This window comes from Ranitomeya imitator, chromosome 6 (genome assembly GCF_032444005.1).
Source record: "Ranitomeya imitator isolate aRanImi1 chromosome 6, aRanImi1.pri, whole genome shotgun sequence".
Classification (NCBI taxonomy): Eukaryota; Metazoa; Chordata; class Amphibia; order Anura; family Dendrobatidae; genus Ranitomeya; species Ranitomeya imitator.
Window position 1 is genome coordinate 42,025,418 of NC_091287.1, and position 18,710 is coordinate 42,044,127.

The 18,710-nt window shown below is 48.8% G+C and overlaps 1 protein-coding gene across 1 annotated transcript in view; it reads right to left on the bottom strand.

Annotated features, from left to right (window-relative positions):
• Window positions 1-9,528, bottom strand: part of DNAJC1 (DnaJ heat shock protein family (Hsp40) member C1) — a 102,442-nt gene extending 92,914 nt beyond the window's left edge. Inside the window, exon 1 of the mRNA XM_069729549.1 lies at window positions 9,262-9,528. Coding sequence (XP_069585650.1) covers window positions 9,262-9,417 — 156 coding nt within the window. The 5' untranslated portion in view covers window positions 9,418-9,528. The remainder of the gene's footprint in view (window positions 1-9,261) is intronic.
• Between the last annotated feature and the right edge of the window lie 9,182 nt (window positions 9,529-18,710).

The window sequence follows — 18,710 nt, forward strand, 5'->3', positions numbered from 1 at the left end:
TCCTCCTAATGCAGGACAATGCCAGACCTCAAGTGGCTGGAGTGTGTCAGAAGTTCTTGCAAGATGAAGGCATTGTAGCTATGGACTGGCCCGCCCGTCACCCAGACCTGAATACGATTGAGCACATCTGGGACATTATGTCTCGCTCCATCCACCAACGTCACGTTGCACCACAGACTGTCCATGAGTTGGTGAATGCTTTAGTCCAGGTCTGGGAGTTCCCTCAGGAGACCATCCGCCGCCTCATCAGGAGCATGCCCAGGCATTGTAGGGAGGTCATACAGGCACGTGGAGGCCACACACACTACTGAGCATCTTTTCCTTGCCATGAGGCATTTCCACTTAAGTTGGATCAGCCTGTAAATTGATTTTCCACTTTGATTTTGAGTATCATTCCAAATCCAGACCTCCATGGGATATTCATTTTAAAAGGAACCTGTCACCTGAATTTGGCGGGACTGGTTTTGGGTCATATGGGCGGAGTTTTCGGGTGTTTGATTCACCCTTTCCTTACCCGCTGGCTGCATGCTGGCTGCAATATTGGATTGAAGTTCATTCTATGTCCTCCGTAGTACACGCCTGCACAAGGCAAGATTGCTTTGCGCAGGCGTGTACTATGGAGGACAGAGAATGAACTTCAATCCAATATTGCAGCCAGCATGCAGCCAGTGGGTAAGGAAAGGGTGAATCAAACACCCGAAAACTCCGCCCATATGACCCAAAACCAGTCCCGCCAAATTCAGGTGACAGAGTCCCTTTAATTTACATTGATAACTGTTATGTTTTATTGTTCTGAACACATTCCACTATGCAATGAATAAAAATTTGCAACTGGAATATTTCATTCAGAGATATGTAGGATGTGGGATTTTACTGTTCCCTTTATTTTTTTGAGAATATATATACAGTACAGACCAAAAGTTTGGACACACCTTCACATTTAAAGATTTAAGGCTATTTAACCAAGAAGGAGAGTGATGGGGTGCTATGCCAGATGACCTGAGCTCCACAGTCACCAGAGCTGAACCCAATCGAGATGGTTTGGGGTGAGCTGGACCACAGAGTGAAGGCAAAAGGGCCAACAAGTACTAAGCATCTCTGGGAACTCCTTCAAGATTGTTGGAAGACCATTCCCGATGACTACCTCTTGAAGCTCATCAAGAGACTGCCAAGAGTGTGCAAAGCAGTCATCAAAGGAAAAGGTGGCTACTTTGAAGAACCTAGAATATAAGACATATTTTCAGTTGTTTCACATTTTTTTGTTAAGTATATAATTCCACATGTGTTAATTCATAGTTTTGATGCCTTCAGTGTGAATGTACAATTTTCAGAGTCATGAAAATACAGAAAAATCTTTAAATGAGAAGGTGTGTCCAAACTTTTGGTCTGTACTGTATATATATTCTCAAAAAAATAAAGGGAACAGTAAAATCCCACATCCTACATATCTCTGAATGAAATATTCCAGTTGCAAATTTTTATTCATTGCATAGTGGAATGTGTTCAGAACAATAAAACATAACAGTTATCCATGTAAATCAAAATGAATATCCCATGGAAGTCTGGATTTGGAATGATACTCAAAATCAAAGTAGAAAATCAAATTACAGGCTGATCCAACTTCAGTGGAAATGCCTCATGACAAGGAAAAGTTGCTCAGTAGTGTGTATGACCTCCCTACAATGCCTGGGCATGCTCCTGATGAGGCGGCGGATGGTCTCCTGAGGGAACTCTCAGACCTGGACTAAAGCATCCGCCAACTCCTGGACAGTCTGTGGTGCAACGTGACGTTGGTGGATGGAGCGAGACATGATGTCCCAGATGTTCTCAATTGGATTCAGGTCTTGGGAATGGGCAAGCGAGTCTACAGCATTAATGCCTTCGTCATGTACAACTGCTGACACAGTTCACCCACGAGGTCTAGCATTGTCATGAATCAGAAGGAACCCAGCACCCACTGCATCTGTATATGGTCTCACAATGGGTCTGAGGATCTCATCCCTAAGGTTAGCACATGGAGGGCTGTGCGGCCCTCCAAGAAAATGCCTCCCCAAACCATTAAACTTTTGGTCTGTAAATATATATATATATATATATATATATATATATACATACATACACACACACCGGTATATATACTAGCTGAAGAGCCCTGCGTTGCATGGGCATAGTAAATAGCACCTCACTTCTCTTATTTTCCCATCACGCCTCTCATTTTCCCCCTCACATCTCTCATTTTCTCCCTTACACCTCTCATTTTCCCCCTCATTCCTCTTATTTTCCCCCTAACACTTGTCATTTCGACCTCACATCTGTCATTTTCCGATCACTCCACTATTTTCCCTCACTCCTCATTTTGCACTCACACCCCTCATTTTCACCTCAGTATATACATGTTTGTCATCTCCCTTATATATAGTCTACACCTGTATGTCATCTCCTGTATATAGTATATACCTGTATGTCATCTCCCCTGTAAATAGTATATACCTGTGTCATCTCATCCTGTATATAGTATATACCGGTGTGTCATCTCCTCCTGTATATCTATATACATAATTGTCTAAGGGGTACTTCCGTCTGTCCTTCTGTCACGATCATTCGTTCGCTGATTGGTCTCGGCAGCTGCCTGTCATGGCTGCCGCGACCAATCAGTGATGGCCACAGTCCGATTAGTCCCTCCCCTACTCCCCTGCACTCACTGCCCGGCGCCCGCTCCGTAATCCCCTCTGCTCACCGCTCACACAGGGTTAATGGCAGCGGTAACGACCCGCGGTGTAAAGCACTCCGTTACCGCTGCTATTAACCCTGTGTGTCCCCAACTATTTACTATTGATGCTGCCTATGCATCATCAATAGTAAAAATAGGTCATGTTAAAAATAATTTAAAAAAAAAAAAAAAACTGCTATACTCACCATCCGCCGCCTTTCTCGCTCCTCGCCACGCTCCCGGGACCGCTCCATTGCAAGCGGCAGCTTCCGGTCCGGTCCCAGGGCTGGTGTGCGACAAGGACCTGCCGTGACGTTACGGTCATGTGACCGCGACGTCATCATAGATCCTGCTCACACCAGCCCTGGGACGGGACCGGAAGCTGCCGCTTGCAATGGAGCGGTCCCGGGAGCGAGAAAGGCGGCGGATGGTGAGTATAGCAGGACTTCCAACGGGCTATAGCTGAGTATATGTTTATTTTTTTTTTTTTTAAGTCTCTATACTACGTGGCTCTGTGCTGGGCAATATACTACGTGACTGGGCAATATACTACGTGACTGGGCAATATGGATTATCGGCAACTATTCAGGTTGGTCATTGCCCTGAAGCAACATGGCGGAATTGCCGGTTCCGGTCGTGGGCTGCGCATGCGCACGGCTGCCGCCTCCCGTCTCATAAGGCGTCTCTGTGAGTGATGCAGTCAATGGTAGCTATGGGAACTCTTTCCCATAGTGCATCGCATCCTGACGCCGAGTGTGACGATGGGGGAGTGTTTGGCCCCACCCACATGCACTCCAGTAACACGGCTACAGGCAACTTCCTGATATGGGCTTCACCTGTTTCCTAGTGCTCAGCGGGATATTTAAAGGTCCGGGTTTGGCACATTTACACACTGCCCCCCGAAGAAGCAGCAGCGAAACGCGCGTTGGGGTATCTGCGTGGTGACTTATTATCCCATGGGTAAGATATATTCTGGCTGCACATGCACAGCACTTTAACCCCTTCCCCTATGGATGTACGGACTAAATTAATTTTACATTTAGGTCATTTACTTGATCATGATATAGCATGATAGTACTTCCCTAGGGAAGGTGCATCTTACGGTTTTCTTGCCCATTTCTAAATATTTTACCCTGGCTTTCCATTACCTTTAGTGAGTATACCTTTGCTACATTGTTGGTGTAGCCGGTAGCTATATGGATAATCAGTCACCACCTGTATGCATCATCATAGTTTAACTTGTCCAGTGATCCTGTTTTTATCTTTGCACTAATTAATTGCCTGTGTTGTATTACAAATAAAGTTGTATTTATACTTTTTCAAAAACGAACCACATGGCATTAGTGATTATTTGTATACGATTTTGTCACATTTGGGAATTTAAGCTCTTGTTTTTTTTCGTATGATTTTTATGTGACTGGGCAATATACCGTACTACGTGGCTCTGGGCAATACACTACGTGGCTCTGGGCAATACACTACGTGGCTCTGGGCAATACACTACGTGGCTCTGGGCAATACACTACGTGGCTCTGGGCAATACACTACGTGGCTCTGGGCAATACACTACGTGGCTCTGGGCAATACACTACGTGGCTCTGGGCAATACACTACGTGGCTCTGGGCAATACACTACGTGGCTCTGGGCAATACACGACGTGGCTCTGGGCAATACACGACGTGGCTCTGGGCAATACACTACGTGGCTCTGGGCAATACACTACGTGGCTGGGCAATATACTACGTGGACATGCATATTCTAGAATACCCGATGCGTTAGAAACGGGCCACCATCATATATACACACACACAAAAGGTTCCTCCTGGTTCCGAGTCATTTCTCGAAGCAGTCCACAGTTTTATAGGTCAGTGTGGTCACTGATCCCCAGTTATTTATACACTGCTAAAAAAATAAATAAAGGGAACACTAAAATACCACATCCTAGAAATATCACTGAGTGAAATATTCCAGTTATAAATCTTTATTCCTTACATAGTGGAATGTGTTAACGATAAAACATAAAAATGATTAATGTAAATCAAAATTAATATCCAATGGAGGTCTGGATTTGGAATGATACTCAAAATCAAAGTAGAAAATCAAATTACAGTCTGATCCAACTTCAGTGGAAATGCCCCAAGGCAAGGAAATGATGCTCAGTAGTGTGTGTGGCCTCCTCGTGCCTATATAACATCCCTACAAAGCTTGGGCATGTGCCTGATAAGGCGGCAGATGATCTCCTGCAGAACCACTCTTTCATAGGGGTTGTCTTGCTAATTTCCTATCATTTCTACCTGTTGTCTGTTCCATTTGCACAACAGCAGGAGGAATTGATTCATAATCTGTGTTGATTCATAACTGGACAGGTTGATTTCACAGAAATGTGATTTGGAGTTACATTGTGTTTAATGTTCTGTGTATTTTTTGAGCAGTGTATATATACACACACTGGGGAAAATAAGTAGAAAATAAGTATTTGATACATTGCCGCTTTTGCAAGTTCGCCCACCTACAAAGAATGGAGAGGTCTGTAATTTTTATCGTAGGTACGCTAACTGTGAGAAACAGATTTAAAAAAAAATCCAGAAAATCACATTGTATGACTTTTACATAATTAATTTTCAATTTACTGCATGAAATAAGTATTTGATACAATAGAAAAACAGAAGTTAATATTTGGTTTGGAAACCTTTGCTTGCAATTACAGATGTCACAAGTTTCCTGTAGTTCTGGACCAAGTTTGCACACACTGCAGCAGGGATTTTGGCCCACTCCTCCATACAGATCTTCTCCAGATCTTTCAGGTTTCGGGGCGGTCGCTGGGCAACATTGAGTTTCTGCTTCCTCCAAATATTTTCTATTAGGTCCAGGTCTGGAGACTGGCTAGGCCACTCCAGGACCTTGAAATGCTTCTCTCCTTAGTTGTCCTGGTTCGGGTCATTGTCAGGCTGGAAGACCCAGCCACGACCCATCTTCAATGCTCTTACTGAGGGAAAGAGGTTGTTGGTCAAAATCCCATGATACATGACCCCATCCATCCTCTCTTCAATACCGTGCAGTCCGTCCTGTTGCCTGTGCAGAAAATCTCCCCCAGTATGATGTCCCCCCCACCATAATTCACTGTTGGGATGGTGTTCTTGGGGTTTAACCCATCCTCTTCTTCCTCCAAAGATGGAGAGTTGATACCAAAAAGTTTATTTTACTCTCATCTGACCACATGACCTTCTCCCATGCCTCCCGTGGATCATCCAGATGGTTATTGGCGGACTTAAACGGCCTGGACATGTGCTGGTGTGAGCAGGATAATAATAATAATTTTTATTTATATAGCGCCAACATATTCCGCAGCGCTTTACAAATTATAGAGGGGACTGATGACATTGCGTGCCCTGAAGGATTTTAACACATGACGGCGTAGTGTCGCTAATTGTAATGTTTGAGATTGTGGTCCCAGCTCTCTTCAGGTCACGGTATATTGTCACGTTCCCAAGTTATTATTATTATTAATTTATATAGCACCATTGATTCCATGGTGCTGTACATGAGAAGGGGTTACATACAAGTTACAAATATCACATACAGTAAACAAACTAACAATGACGGACTGATACAGAGGGGCGAGGACCCTGCCCTTCCGGGTTTACATTCTACAGCATTATGGGGAAGGAGACAGTAGGTTGAGGGTTGCAGGAGCTCCGGTGTTGGTGAGGCGGTAGCTCCGGTGTTGGTGAGGCGGTAGCTCCGGTGTTGGTGAGGCGGTAGCTCCGGTGTTGGTGAGGCGGTAGCTCCGGTGTTGGTGAGGCGGTAGCTCCGGTGTTGGTGAGGCGGTAGCTCCGGTGTTGGTGAGGCGGTAGCTCCGGTGTTGGTGAGGCGGTAGCTCCGGTGTTGGTGAGGCGGTAGCTCCGGTGTTGGTGAGGCGGTAGCTCCGGTGTTGGTGAGGCGGTAGCTCCGGTGTTGGTGAGGCGGTAGCTCCGGTGTTGGTGAGGCGGTAGCTCCGGTGTTGGTGAGGCGGTAGCTCCGGTGTTGGTGAGGCGGTAGCTCCGGTGTTGGTGAGGCGGTAGCTCCGGTGTTGGTGAGGCGGTAGCTCCGGTGTTGGTGAGGCGGTAGCTCCGGTGTTGGTGAGGCGGTAGCTCCGGTGTTGGTGAGGCGGTAGCTCCGGTGTTGGTGAGGCGGTAGCTCCGGTGTTGGTGAGGCGGTAGCTCCGGTGTTGGTGAGGCGGTAGCTCCGGTGTTGGTGAGGCGGTAGCTCCGGTGTTGGTGAGGCGGTAGCTCCGGTGTTGGTGAGGCGGTAGCTCCGGTGTTGGTGAGGCGGTAGCTCCGGTGTTGGTGAGGCGGTAGCTCCGGTGTTGGTGAGGCGGTAGCTCCGGTGTTGGTGAGGCGGTAGCTCCGGTGTTGGTGAGGCGGTAGCTCCGGTGTTGGTGAGGCGGTAGCTCCGGTGTTGGTGAGGCGGTAGCTCCGGTGTTGGTGAGGCGGTAGCTCCGGTGTTGGTGAGGCGGTAGCTCCGGTGTTGGTGAGGCGGTAGCTCCGGTGTTGGTGAGGCGGTAGCTCCGGTGTTGGTGAGGCGGTAGCTCCGGTGTTGGTGAGGCGGTAGCTCCGGTGTTGGTGAGGCGGTAGCTCCGGTGTTGGTGAGGCGGTAGCTCCGGTGTTGGTGAGGCGGTAGCTCCGGTGTTGGTGAGGCGGTAGCTCCGGTGTTGGTGAGGCGGTAGCTCCGGTGTTGGTGAGGCGGTAGCTCCGGTGTTGGTGAGGCGGTAGCTCCGGTGTTGGTGAGGCGGTAGCTCCGGTGTTGGTGAGGCGGTAGCTCCGGTGTTGGTGAGGCGGTAGCTCCGGTGTTGGTGAGGCGGTAGCTCCGGTGTTGGTGAGGCGGTAGCTCCGGTGTTGGTGAGGCGGTAGCTCCGGTGTTGGTGAGGCGGTAGCTCCGGTGTTGGTGAGGCGGTAGCTCCGGTGTTGGTGAGGCGGTAGCTCCGGTGTTGGTGAGGCGGTAGCTCCGGTGTTGGTGAGGCGGTAGCTCCGGTGTTGGTGAGGCGGTAGCTCCGGTGTTGGTGAGGCGGTAGCTCCGGTGTTGGTGAGGCGGTAGCTCCGGTGTTGGTGAGGCGGTAGCTCCGGTGTTGGTGAGGCGGTAGCTCCGGTGTTGGTGAGGCGGTAGCTCCGGTGTTGGTGAGGCGGTAGCTCCGGTGTTGGTGAGGCGGTAGCTCCGGTGTTGGTGAGGCGGTAGCTCCGGTGTTGGTGAGGCGGTAGCTCCGGTGTTGGTGAGGCGGTAGCTCCGGTGTTGGTGAGGCGGTAGCTCCGGTGTTGGTGAGGCGGTAGCTCCGGTGTTGGTGAGGCGGTAGCTCCGGTGTTGGTGAGGCGGTAGCTCCGGTGTTGGTGAGGCGGTAGCTCCGGTGTTGGTGAGGCGGTAGCTCCGGTGTTGGTGAGGCGGTAGCTCCGGTGTTGGTGAGGCGGTAGCTCCGGTGTTGGTGAGGCGGTAGCTCCGGTGTTGGTGAGGCGGTAGCTCCGGTGTTGGTGAGGCGGTAGCTCCTGTGTTGGTGAGGCGGTAGCTCCGGTGTTGGTGAGGCGGTAGCTCCGGGCAGCAGTTATACATCGGCGCCGTCCTTGGGTCCCCAGTTACTATACATCGGCACCGTCACTGGGTCCCCAGTTACTACACATCAGTGCGGTCCTTGGGTCCTCAGTTATTATATATTGGCGCCGTCCTTGGGTCCCCAGTTACTATACATCGGCACGGTCATTGAGTCCCTAGTTATTATACATCGGCACGGTCCTTGGTTCCCCCCCAGTTATTATACTTTGGCGCGGTCCTTGGGTCCTCTGTTATTACACATCGGCGCCGTCCTTGGGTTCTCTGTTATTATACATCGGCATGGTCCTTGGGTCCTAAGTTATAATACATCGGCACCGTCCTTGGGTCCTGTTATTACACATCGGCGCGGTGCTTGTGTCCTAAGTTATTATACATCAGCGCAGTCCTTAGGTCCCCAATTATACATCGGCGCCGTCCTTGGGTCCTCAGTTATTATATATCGGCGCCGTCCTTGGGTCCCCAGTTATTTATATGGGCACAGTCACGAGTTACTTACATTGGTGCAGTCTTTGGTTATATAGATTGGCGTGGTCCCCGGATATATTCTGGTGTGGTCACTGTGTGTAATATATATATTATATACATAGGCACGGTCCCTGGTCCCTGAGTGTGTGTGTGTGTGTGTGTGTGTGTGTGTGTGTGTGTGTGTGTGTGTGTGTGTGTGTGTGTATATATATATATCTATCTCATGTGGTCCCCAGTTATATACATTGGCACGGTGTGTGTGTGTGTATATAGATATATAGATAGATATATATATATCTCTATCTCTATCATGCTGTCCCCAGTTATATACATCGGCACGGTCCCTGAGTGTGTGTGTATACATATATATATATAATGCGGTCCCCAGTTATATACACGGACACGGTCCCCGGTTATGATGTCACCTCCAGGTATGCAGCTGCAGTGACATCACGGTGACGGTATAACCTGCTATCCATCACTCTCCCCGTCCCACCATCACCATTACCTGCTCCACTCCCAGGAACTGGTAGAAGTTTTGCTGAATCTCCTCCACCAAGTCAAAAAGCTCCAAATCCCCGTTGTCCCAGGCTGAGGCGGGCAGCAGCTGCCAGCAGCACAGGAGCAGCAGCAGGCGGCGGCAGCGCGGCCCGGGCCCCCACATCCTGCAGCACCGCACACAGGCCGGCAGCCGCGCCGTCCTCCCTCCGCACAGCAGACGTGGCCGCAGTCCCGGCCTCACAGCCGCTCACTGCCTCAGCCGCAGCACTCAGCGTGGGGGGCGGGGCTAACGACGTCACACGAGTCGTGGGAGCCGGCAGAGCGCGGACACCACGGGCCTGCGCCTGGAAGCTGCGGTGACGCGCACGTCACGTGGTAATACGGCTGATGAAGAGACTGCTCTGCTATTCCCTCCGTATACTGGGAGGATTGTAGGGATGTACTGGAGGGAAGGAACTGGGAGGACTGGAGGGAGTTTGCTGAAAGGACTGATGGGAAGCGTGCTGGGAGGACTGGAGGAAGTGTGCTGGGAGGACTGGAGGAAGCGTGCTGGGAGGACTGGAGGGAAGCGTGCTGGGAGGACTGGAGGGAAGCGTGCTGGGAGGACTGGAGGGAAGCGTGCTGGGAGGACTGGAGGGAAGCGTGCTGGGAGGACTGGAGGGAAGCGTGCTGGGAGGACTGGAGGGAAGCGTGCTGGGAGGACTGGAGGAAGTGTGCTGGGAGGACTGGAGGAAGCGTGCTGGGAGGACTGGAGGGAAGCGTGCTGGGAGGACTGATGGGAAGTGTGCTGGGAGGACTGGAGGGAAGCGTGCTGGGAGGACTGGAGGGAAGCGTGCTGGGAGGACTGGAGGGAAGCGTGCTGGGAGGACTGGAGGGAAGCGTGCTGGGAGGACTGGAGGGAAGCGTGCTGGGAGGACTGATGGGAAGCGTGCTGGGAGGACTGGAGGAAGCGTGCTGGGAGGACTGGAGGAAGCGTGCTGGGAGGACTGGAGGAAGCGTGCTGGGAGGACTGGAGGGAAGCGTGCTGGGAGGACTGGAGGAAGCGTGCTGGGAGGACTGGAGGGAAGCGTGCTGGGAGGACTGATGGGAAGTGTGCTGGGAGGACTGGAGGGAAGCGTGCTGGGAGGACTGGAGGGAAGCGTGCTGGGAGGACTGGAGGGAAGCGTGCTGGGAGGACTGATGGGAAGCGTGCTGGGAGGACTGGAGGAAGCGTGCTGGGAGGACTGGAGGAAGCGTGCTGGGAGGACTGGAGGAAGCGTGCTGGGAGGACTGGAGGAAGCGTGCTGGGAGGACTGGAGGGAAGCGTGCTGGGAGGACTGGAGGAAGCGTGCTGGGAGGACTGGAGGAAGCGTGCTGGGAGGACTGGAGGGAAGCGTGCTGGGAGGACTGGAGGGAAGCGTGCTGGGAGGACTGATGGGAAGTGTACTGGGAGGACTGGAGGTGGTGTACTGGAGGTAAGTGTGCTGGGAGGACTGGAGGGGGTGTCCTGGGATGATTGTAGGGGTGTACTGGAGGTAAGTGTGCTGGGAGGACTGGAGGTGGTGTACTGGGATGATTGTAAGGGTATACTGGAGGGAAGCGTGCTGGGAGGACTGGAGGGAAGCGTGCTGGGAGGACTGATGGGAAGTGTGCTGGGAGGACTGGAGGAAGTGTACTGGGAGGACTGGAGGTGGTGTACTGGGATGATTGTAGGGGTGTACTGGAGGTAAGTGTGCTGGGAGGACTGATGGGAAGCGTGCTGGGAGGACTGGAGGAAGTGTACTGGGAGGACTGGAGGTGGTGTACTGGGATGATTGTAGGGGTGTACTGGAGGTAAGTGTGCTGGGAGGACTGGAGGGGGTGTCCTGGGAGGAGTTTCATTCTTTTCAGCATCCGAACCTGTTGATTTGAACCCAGTGAGAGCATTTCAGAGCCTGCCAGCCGATGAACTGTGATAACCTGACTGATGTCAGCGCTCGTCACAGCCGCTGCATTGACATTCTACTCTCAGAGTGTTCCGGAGGCCGTGCTGAGCGGACGGATTACTGAGGTCACCGCTCAGCACTGCCTCTGTATGTAGCAGAGTCAGAGATCATCGTGAGACCTTCTTGTAATGGATTTACGGCGGACTTCTATGGATTATTTGATTTTTTTATTGGTTTTAAATGGGTAAAGAGGGTCACCAGTGCTTTTTACAATTAAAGGATCTTGTGTGTGTTTATTTCTTTTTACTACGGGGTTAGTATTGTGGGTGTCTGATCTGCCGCTCCATTACTAAGCCCTGGGCATGACTTCAGCGGGCATTACACAGCTGACAGCAACCCCAAAACCATTATCCCTATTTCCAACGCACAAACGGGAAGAACCGAGGCTAAGATCCAGAACTGCTGTATCTAATGCATGTGCTATTTCTGGGGTGGCTGAGGGCTCGTGTTAGTCTGGGAGGGGGCCAATATACATGGCCCCTTTGCAGCCTATTAATATCAGCCCACAGCTGTCTGTTTAGCCTTTGCTGGTTAATAAAAATAGGGGGACCCTACGTCATTTTCTTCGGAGGGGGGTCCCCCCCTTTTTTAATAACCAGTAAAGGCTAAGTAGCCAGCTGTAAATTGATATTAATAACCTGGAAAGATCCATGTTTATTCCCCATTTCTCAGAATAACAAGCCCCCAGTTGTCTGCTTTGCCTCAGCTGGTTATTAAAAATAGGGGGACCCTGCACCATTTCTTCATTTGATTTTATATTAGCTAAATACGTGAATATTAAACTACATACGCACTGCACTAGTTAGTAGATATCTCACTGCAGGGGCGGATTATAATAGGGTCAATCTGGGTGGAAGCCCAGGGCCCAGTGATGTGGGGGGGTCCTGGGCTACCGCTCAGATTCCCCGCCGCCATCAGGGCATTACTGCCCTGACTGGCGTATTGGCCCGGTGGGCAGAGGGGGCCCACATCGGGCCCCGTCTCATCTGCTCACTGAGCCCCTACCGGCGCTGCGGCAGTTTCACCTATTGAAACGCGCGCCCGCATGTCAATAGTTAACAACAGCCGCCAGCCAATTGGAGGCTGACAGCTGAAGTTGGCCGCAGGCGCAGCGCACATGTCGCCGGCGTTTGACGTCATTGTCAGTCGCCGGCGAGTCCGCGCATCTGGAGGAAGCTCGCCACTGGAGCATCGGTCAGGTGAGGAAAACTTGTTTTTTTTTGTTAACAGCAATCCGGGGGGCCCGGGTCAATATGCTGGACACACTGGGAGCAATGCTGGAGACACTGGGGCAGATTGGACACACTGGGGGCAAAAAGCTGGAGACACAGGGGGCAACATGCTGGACACACTGGGGCAGAATGCTGGACACACTGGGGGCAATAAGCTGGAGACACTGGGGGCAGGATGCTGGACACATTGGGGGCAGAGATGCTGGACACATTGGGGGCAGAGATGCTGGACACTGGGAGCAGAGATGCTGGACACTGGGAGCAGAGATGCTGGACACACTGGGGGCAGGACTGGAGACATGGGCAGAATGTAGATACGGGGCATGATTGGAGACACGGGCAGAATGAAAAACATGGGGCAGGATTGGAGACAGATCGTGCAGGATCATGGGCCAGGATGGATACGATAAAAAATAATATACCAACAATATACATACCTTCCGAGGATCTGTAACATCCCACGTTGTAAATCCATCTGAAGGGGTTAATTTTTTTTACAGCCAGGAGCTCTGCTATAATGCAGCTATGCTCCTGACTGTAAAACCCCAGCGAGTGAATGGAAACTAGGTCAATGACCTGTAGTTACCTTCATTCGCGGTGAGGCGCCCACCGCCACAGCGTCCATGCACCAGCAGGCCGGACGGCCTGTTACCCCACAGCACCCATGCTGCAAGATTGTGCCAAATAGGAAGAGTGCTGGTCCAAGAAGAAGACTAGAACATGCTTTGCAAAAAAGAAAAAAAAAAGCATGAACCGCACATCCCAAAATCATACGTTGATCTAAAGCCGCTAGGCAAAAATAATAAGCATGTTCTAGTCTTCTTCTTGGACCAGCACTCCTCCCATTTGGCACAGGTGATTTTAATTGGCAGGAGACTGCAAAGTTAGGGGTCTAGCCCATTTTGGCTCTCACTGAAGAGCTGGAGGAAGGTGAGTTTAAGTGCTCCTTTCATTTTGGTGTTGGTGCTGTGTGGTGGCCATTGTTGCAGTGGCTTTGTGCTGGTGGGGCGGTGCGGTCTGGAGTCATGGGGACTCAGTCTTGCAGCATGGGTGCTGTGGGGCAACAGGCCGTCTGCCCTGCTGGTGCATTGCCGCTGTGGCGGTGGGCGCCGCACGACTCCGCTCCGTTAAGGCGATAGGACCCACTACGAGGTTTGCCGTGAAGTGGCAGTGGGCTTCATACAGTCTGATCAGAATGTTAAACTGAAAACCTCATATTCAGTTATATTAATTTTTGCCTAGCGGCTTTAGATCAACGTATGATTTTGGGATGTGCGGTTCATGCTCTTCTTTTATTTCTTTTTTGCAAAATATATATATATATATATACCTATTCTATGTGTAGACATTTATTCCACCTATTCTATTGTAAGCTGTCAGTGTGATTTTACTGTACACCGCACTGAATTGCCGGCTTTTCTCGCTAACACCGCTGCGTATTTCTCGCAAGTCACACTGCTGGTCCATGTGTAATCCGTATTTTTCAGGCCCCCATAGACTTGCATTGGCGATTTTTTTTTGCGCAATACGGTGACAAACGCAGCATGCTGCGATTTTCTGCGGCCGTAGAAAGCCGTATAATACGGATCAGTAAAATACGGCAGATAGGAGCTGGGGCATAGAGAATAATTGGGCCGTGTGGAATGCGTGTTTTACGGACGTATTTAATGCGCTCATACGTCCGTAAAACTCGCTAGTGTGAGGCCGGCCTAAGGGTGAGTGCAGCAGATGCTGCTATATCCCTTATGTGTATAGGAGATCACATATTTATAATGGCATTTCTCCACAGAAGATATGGAGAACAGGAATGAGGAGACGGGGGTAAGTGCGCAGAGTACATATATATACGCCTACACACACACTGAGCCGTTCTTGTCCTTATTCTTATATTTAGGATAAAGAGGCCAGTCAGACTCCCCTCCCTCAGACTAAAAAGTCTGGCAAGGTGTTAACAAAATCTAAGAGGTGCTCTATATGTAATGTGAAGCTTTCAGATACATAAAAGAAAGCTCTCTGCAGCTCTTGTATTAAGAAGATTGTCAGAGATGAACAACCATCAATGTTATCGGAGATGAGGAGTATAATCCGGGAGGAGGTCCAGAATTCCTTGGCCTCAATGTCTCAACGGGAAGTGTACAGTCCGGGCCCGGCTCGTAAGAGACCAAGAAGGGATCCAGAACAAGAGGATCAGGATGGTTCATCAGAAGCGGAATAAGAATTCTCCCACCCCCTGCAGACTGTGAGCCCTCGCGGGCAGGGTCTTCCCTCCTTATGTACTCGTGTGCCTTGTTATCTGCTCATGTTTAATGTATTTGTCTATATTTGCCCCGTATTCACATGTAAAGCGCCATGGAATAAATGGCGCTATAAAAATGTATAATAATAATAAGAAGAAGAATACAGAGGTTCTGATCAAGAAGAAGGAGAATTGCCAATGGAAGAACAGGAAGGGAAAAGGTATTACTTTCCAGTCGAAGAGACAGAAGAGCTGGTCCAGGCGGTCAGACGTACTATGCAAATGAAAGAAGATCCACGTTTGAGATCTAGACAAGACCAGATGTTTGGAGGGCTCACATATCAGGAACGGACTGTGTTCCCGGTGAGTGAGCATATACGTCAGATGATTTCACAAGAATGGAAAGATGCGGAACAAAGATTGGTGATGTCCAGAGAGTTTAAAAACCGTCTCCCGTTCGATCCAGAAGAGATCAAGACATGGGAAGAAATTCCTAAAGTGGATGTCCCTATAGCCAAGGTGGCAAAGAAAACATCCATACCTTTTGAGGATTCATCTAGTCTCAAGGATGCAATGGATCGCAAGGCGAGACATGGTTAGATGAAAGCTATGACTGGGCAGTTAACTTACAGGGTTACAGTCTGTTTAGAAAGGATCGTAAAAATCGGAGAGGAGGAGGGGTTTGTCTCTATGTAAAGTCTTGTCTAAAGTCCACTTTAAGGGAGGATATTAGCGAAGGGAATGAGGATGTCGAGTCCATATGGGTTGAAATTCATGGAGGGAAAAATGGTAACAAAATTCTCATTGGGGTCTGTTACAAACCCCCAAATATAACAGAAAGCATGGAAAGTCTACTTCTAAAGCAGATAGATGAAGCTGCAACCCATAATGAGGTCCTGGTTATGGGGGACTTTAACTACCCGGATATTAACTGGGAAACAGAAACCTGTGAAACCCATAAAGGCAACAGGTTTCTGCTAATAACCAAGAAAAATTATCTTTCACAATTGGTGCAGAATCCAACCAGAGGAGCAGCACTTTTAGACCTAATACTATCTAATAGACCTGACAGAATAACAAATCTGCAGGTGGTTGGGCATTTAGGAAATAGCGACCACAATATTGTGCAGTTTCACCTGTCTTTCACTAGGGGGACTTGTCAGGGAGTCACAAAAACATTGAACTTTAGGAAGGCAAAGTTTGAACAGCTTAGAGATGCCCTTAATCTGGTAGACTGGGACAATATCCTCAGAAATGAGAATACAGATAATAAATGGGAAATGTTTAAGAACATCCTAAATAGGCAGTGTAAGCGGTTTATACCTTTTGGGAATAAAAGGACTAGAAATAGGAAAAACCCAATGTGGCTAAACAAAGAAGTAAGACAGGCAATTAACAGTAAAAAGAAAGCATTTGCACTATTAAAGCAGGATGGCACCATTGAAGCTCTAAAAAACTATAGGGAGAAAAATACTTTATCTAAAAAACTAATTAAAGCTGCCAAAAAGGAAACAGAGAAGCACATTGCTAAGGAGAGTAAAACTAATCCCAAACTGTTCTTCAACTATATCAATAGTAAAAGAATAAAAACTGAAAATGTAGGCCCCTTAAAAAATAGTGAGGAAAGAATGGTTGTAGATGACGAGGAAAAAGCTAACATATTAAACACCTTCTTCTCCACGGTATTCACGGTGGAAAATGAAATGCTAGGTGAAATCCCAAGAAACAATGAAAACCCTATATTAAGGGTCACCAATCTAACCCAAGAGGAGGTGCGAAACCGGCTAAATAAGATTAAAATAGATAAATCTCCGGGTCCGGATGGCATACACCCACGAGTACTAAGAGAACTAAGTAATGTAATAGATAAACCATTATTTCTTATTTTTAGGGACTCTATAGAGACAGGGTCTGTTCCGCAGGATTGGCGCATAGCAAATGTGGTGCCAATATTCAAAAAGGGCTCTAAAAGTGAACCTGGAAATTATAGGCCAGTAAGTCTAACCTCTATTGTTGGTAAAATATTTGAAGGGTTTCTGAGGGATGTTATTCTGGATTATCTCAATGAGAATAACTGTTTAACTCCATATCAGCATGGGTTTATGAGAAATCGCTCCTGTCAAACCAATCTAATCAGTTTTTATGAAGAGGTAAGCTATAGACTGGACCACGGTGAGTCATTGGACGTGGTATATCTCGATTTTTCCAAAGCGTTTGATACCGTGCCGCACAAGAGGTTGGTACACAAAATGAGAATGCTTGGTCTGGGGGAAAATGTGTGTAAATGGGTTAGTAACTGGCTTAGTGATAGAAAGCAGAGGGTGGTTATAAATGGTATAGTCTCTAACTGGGTCGCTGTGACCAGTGGGGTACCGCAGGGGTCAGTATTGGGACCTGTTCTCTTCAACATATTCATTAATGATCTGGTAGAAGGTTTACACAGTAAAATATCGATATTTGCAGATGATACAAAACTATGTAAAGCAGTTAATACAAGAGAAGATAGTATTCTGCTACAGATGGATCTGGATAAGTTGGAAACTTGGGCTGAAAGGTGGCAGATGAGGTTTAACAATGATAAATGTAAGGTTATACACATGGGAAGAGGGAATCAATATCACCATTACACACTGAACGGGAAACCACTGGGTAAATCTGGCAGGGAGAAGGACTTGGGGATCCTAGTTAATGATAAACTTACCTGGAGCAGCCAGTGCCAGGCAGCAGCTGCCAAGGCAAACAGGATCATGGGGTGCATTAAAAGAGGTCTGGATACACATGATGAGAGCATTATACTGCCTCTGTACAAATCCCTAGTTAGACCGCACATGGAGTACTGTGTCCAGTTTTGGGCACCGGTTTTCAGGAAGGATATAATGGAACTAGAGAGAGTACAAAGGAGGGCAACAAAATTAATAAAGGGGATGGGAGAACTACAATACCCAGATAGATTAGCGAAATTAGGATTATTTAGTCTAGAAAAAAGACGACTGAGGGGCGATCTAATAACCATGTATAAGTATATAAGGGGACAATACAAATATCTCGCTGAGGATCTGTTTATACCAAGGAAGGTGACGGGCACAAGGGGGCATTCTTTGCGTCTGGAGGAGAGAAGGTTTTTCCACCAACATAGAAGAGGATTCTTTACTGTTAGGGCAGTGAGAATCTGGAATTGCTTGCCTGAGGAGGTGGTGATGGCGAACTCAGTCGAGGGGTTCAAGAGAGGCCTGGATGTCTTCCTGGAGCAGAACAATATTGTATCATACAATTATTAGGTTCTGTAGAAGGACGTAGATCTGGGTATTTATTATGATGGAATATAGGCTGAACTGGATGGACAAATGTCTTTTTTCGGCCTTACTAACTATGTTACTATGTTACTATATCCTTTTACGTCGAGCCTGGGAGACTTCAGCAGCTTTAATAAAGACTAACATCGCAGCCACGTCCGTAGCAAGATCCATGTTCCTGTGGATGGAACAATTGGAAGAACATTTAATTAATAAAACTCCACGGGCGGATATAATTGCTTCTCTGCCTATCATTAAGTCAGCCACGGCCTTTATGGCGGACACATCGGCTGAATCTGTTAGATTTGTGGCTAGGAATAGCTCCTTGTCCAATGCAACCCGAAGGGCTATTTGGCTTAGATCTTGGTCGGGGGATAATGCATCCAAAAATAAATTATGTGCCATTCCATTAACAGGTCCCAGAATATTTGGTCAGGCTTTAGATGACATTCTAGAGTCAGCAGCTGACAGTAAAAAAGGGTTCCCCGAGGATAAACCCAGGAAATTTCAGCCCTTTCGGAGGAGGCCTCTCCCTCCCCTCTCCCCCCCCCCCCTACCGCAGGCAACCGGAGTATAGAGAGCAATGGAGAACAGGTAGAGGATCCTTCAGGGGTTCCTATGCTCAGAACAGAAGGGGAAGAAATTCCTTGTTCGGTTCTGGCTATAGACCAAGAAGACAATGACGCCATAGGTATAGGCGGGAGACTAAGCCTCTTTCTAAAACACTGGAG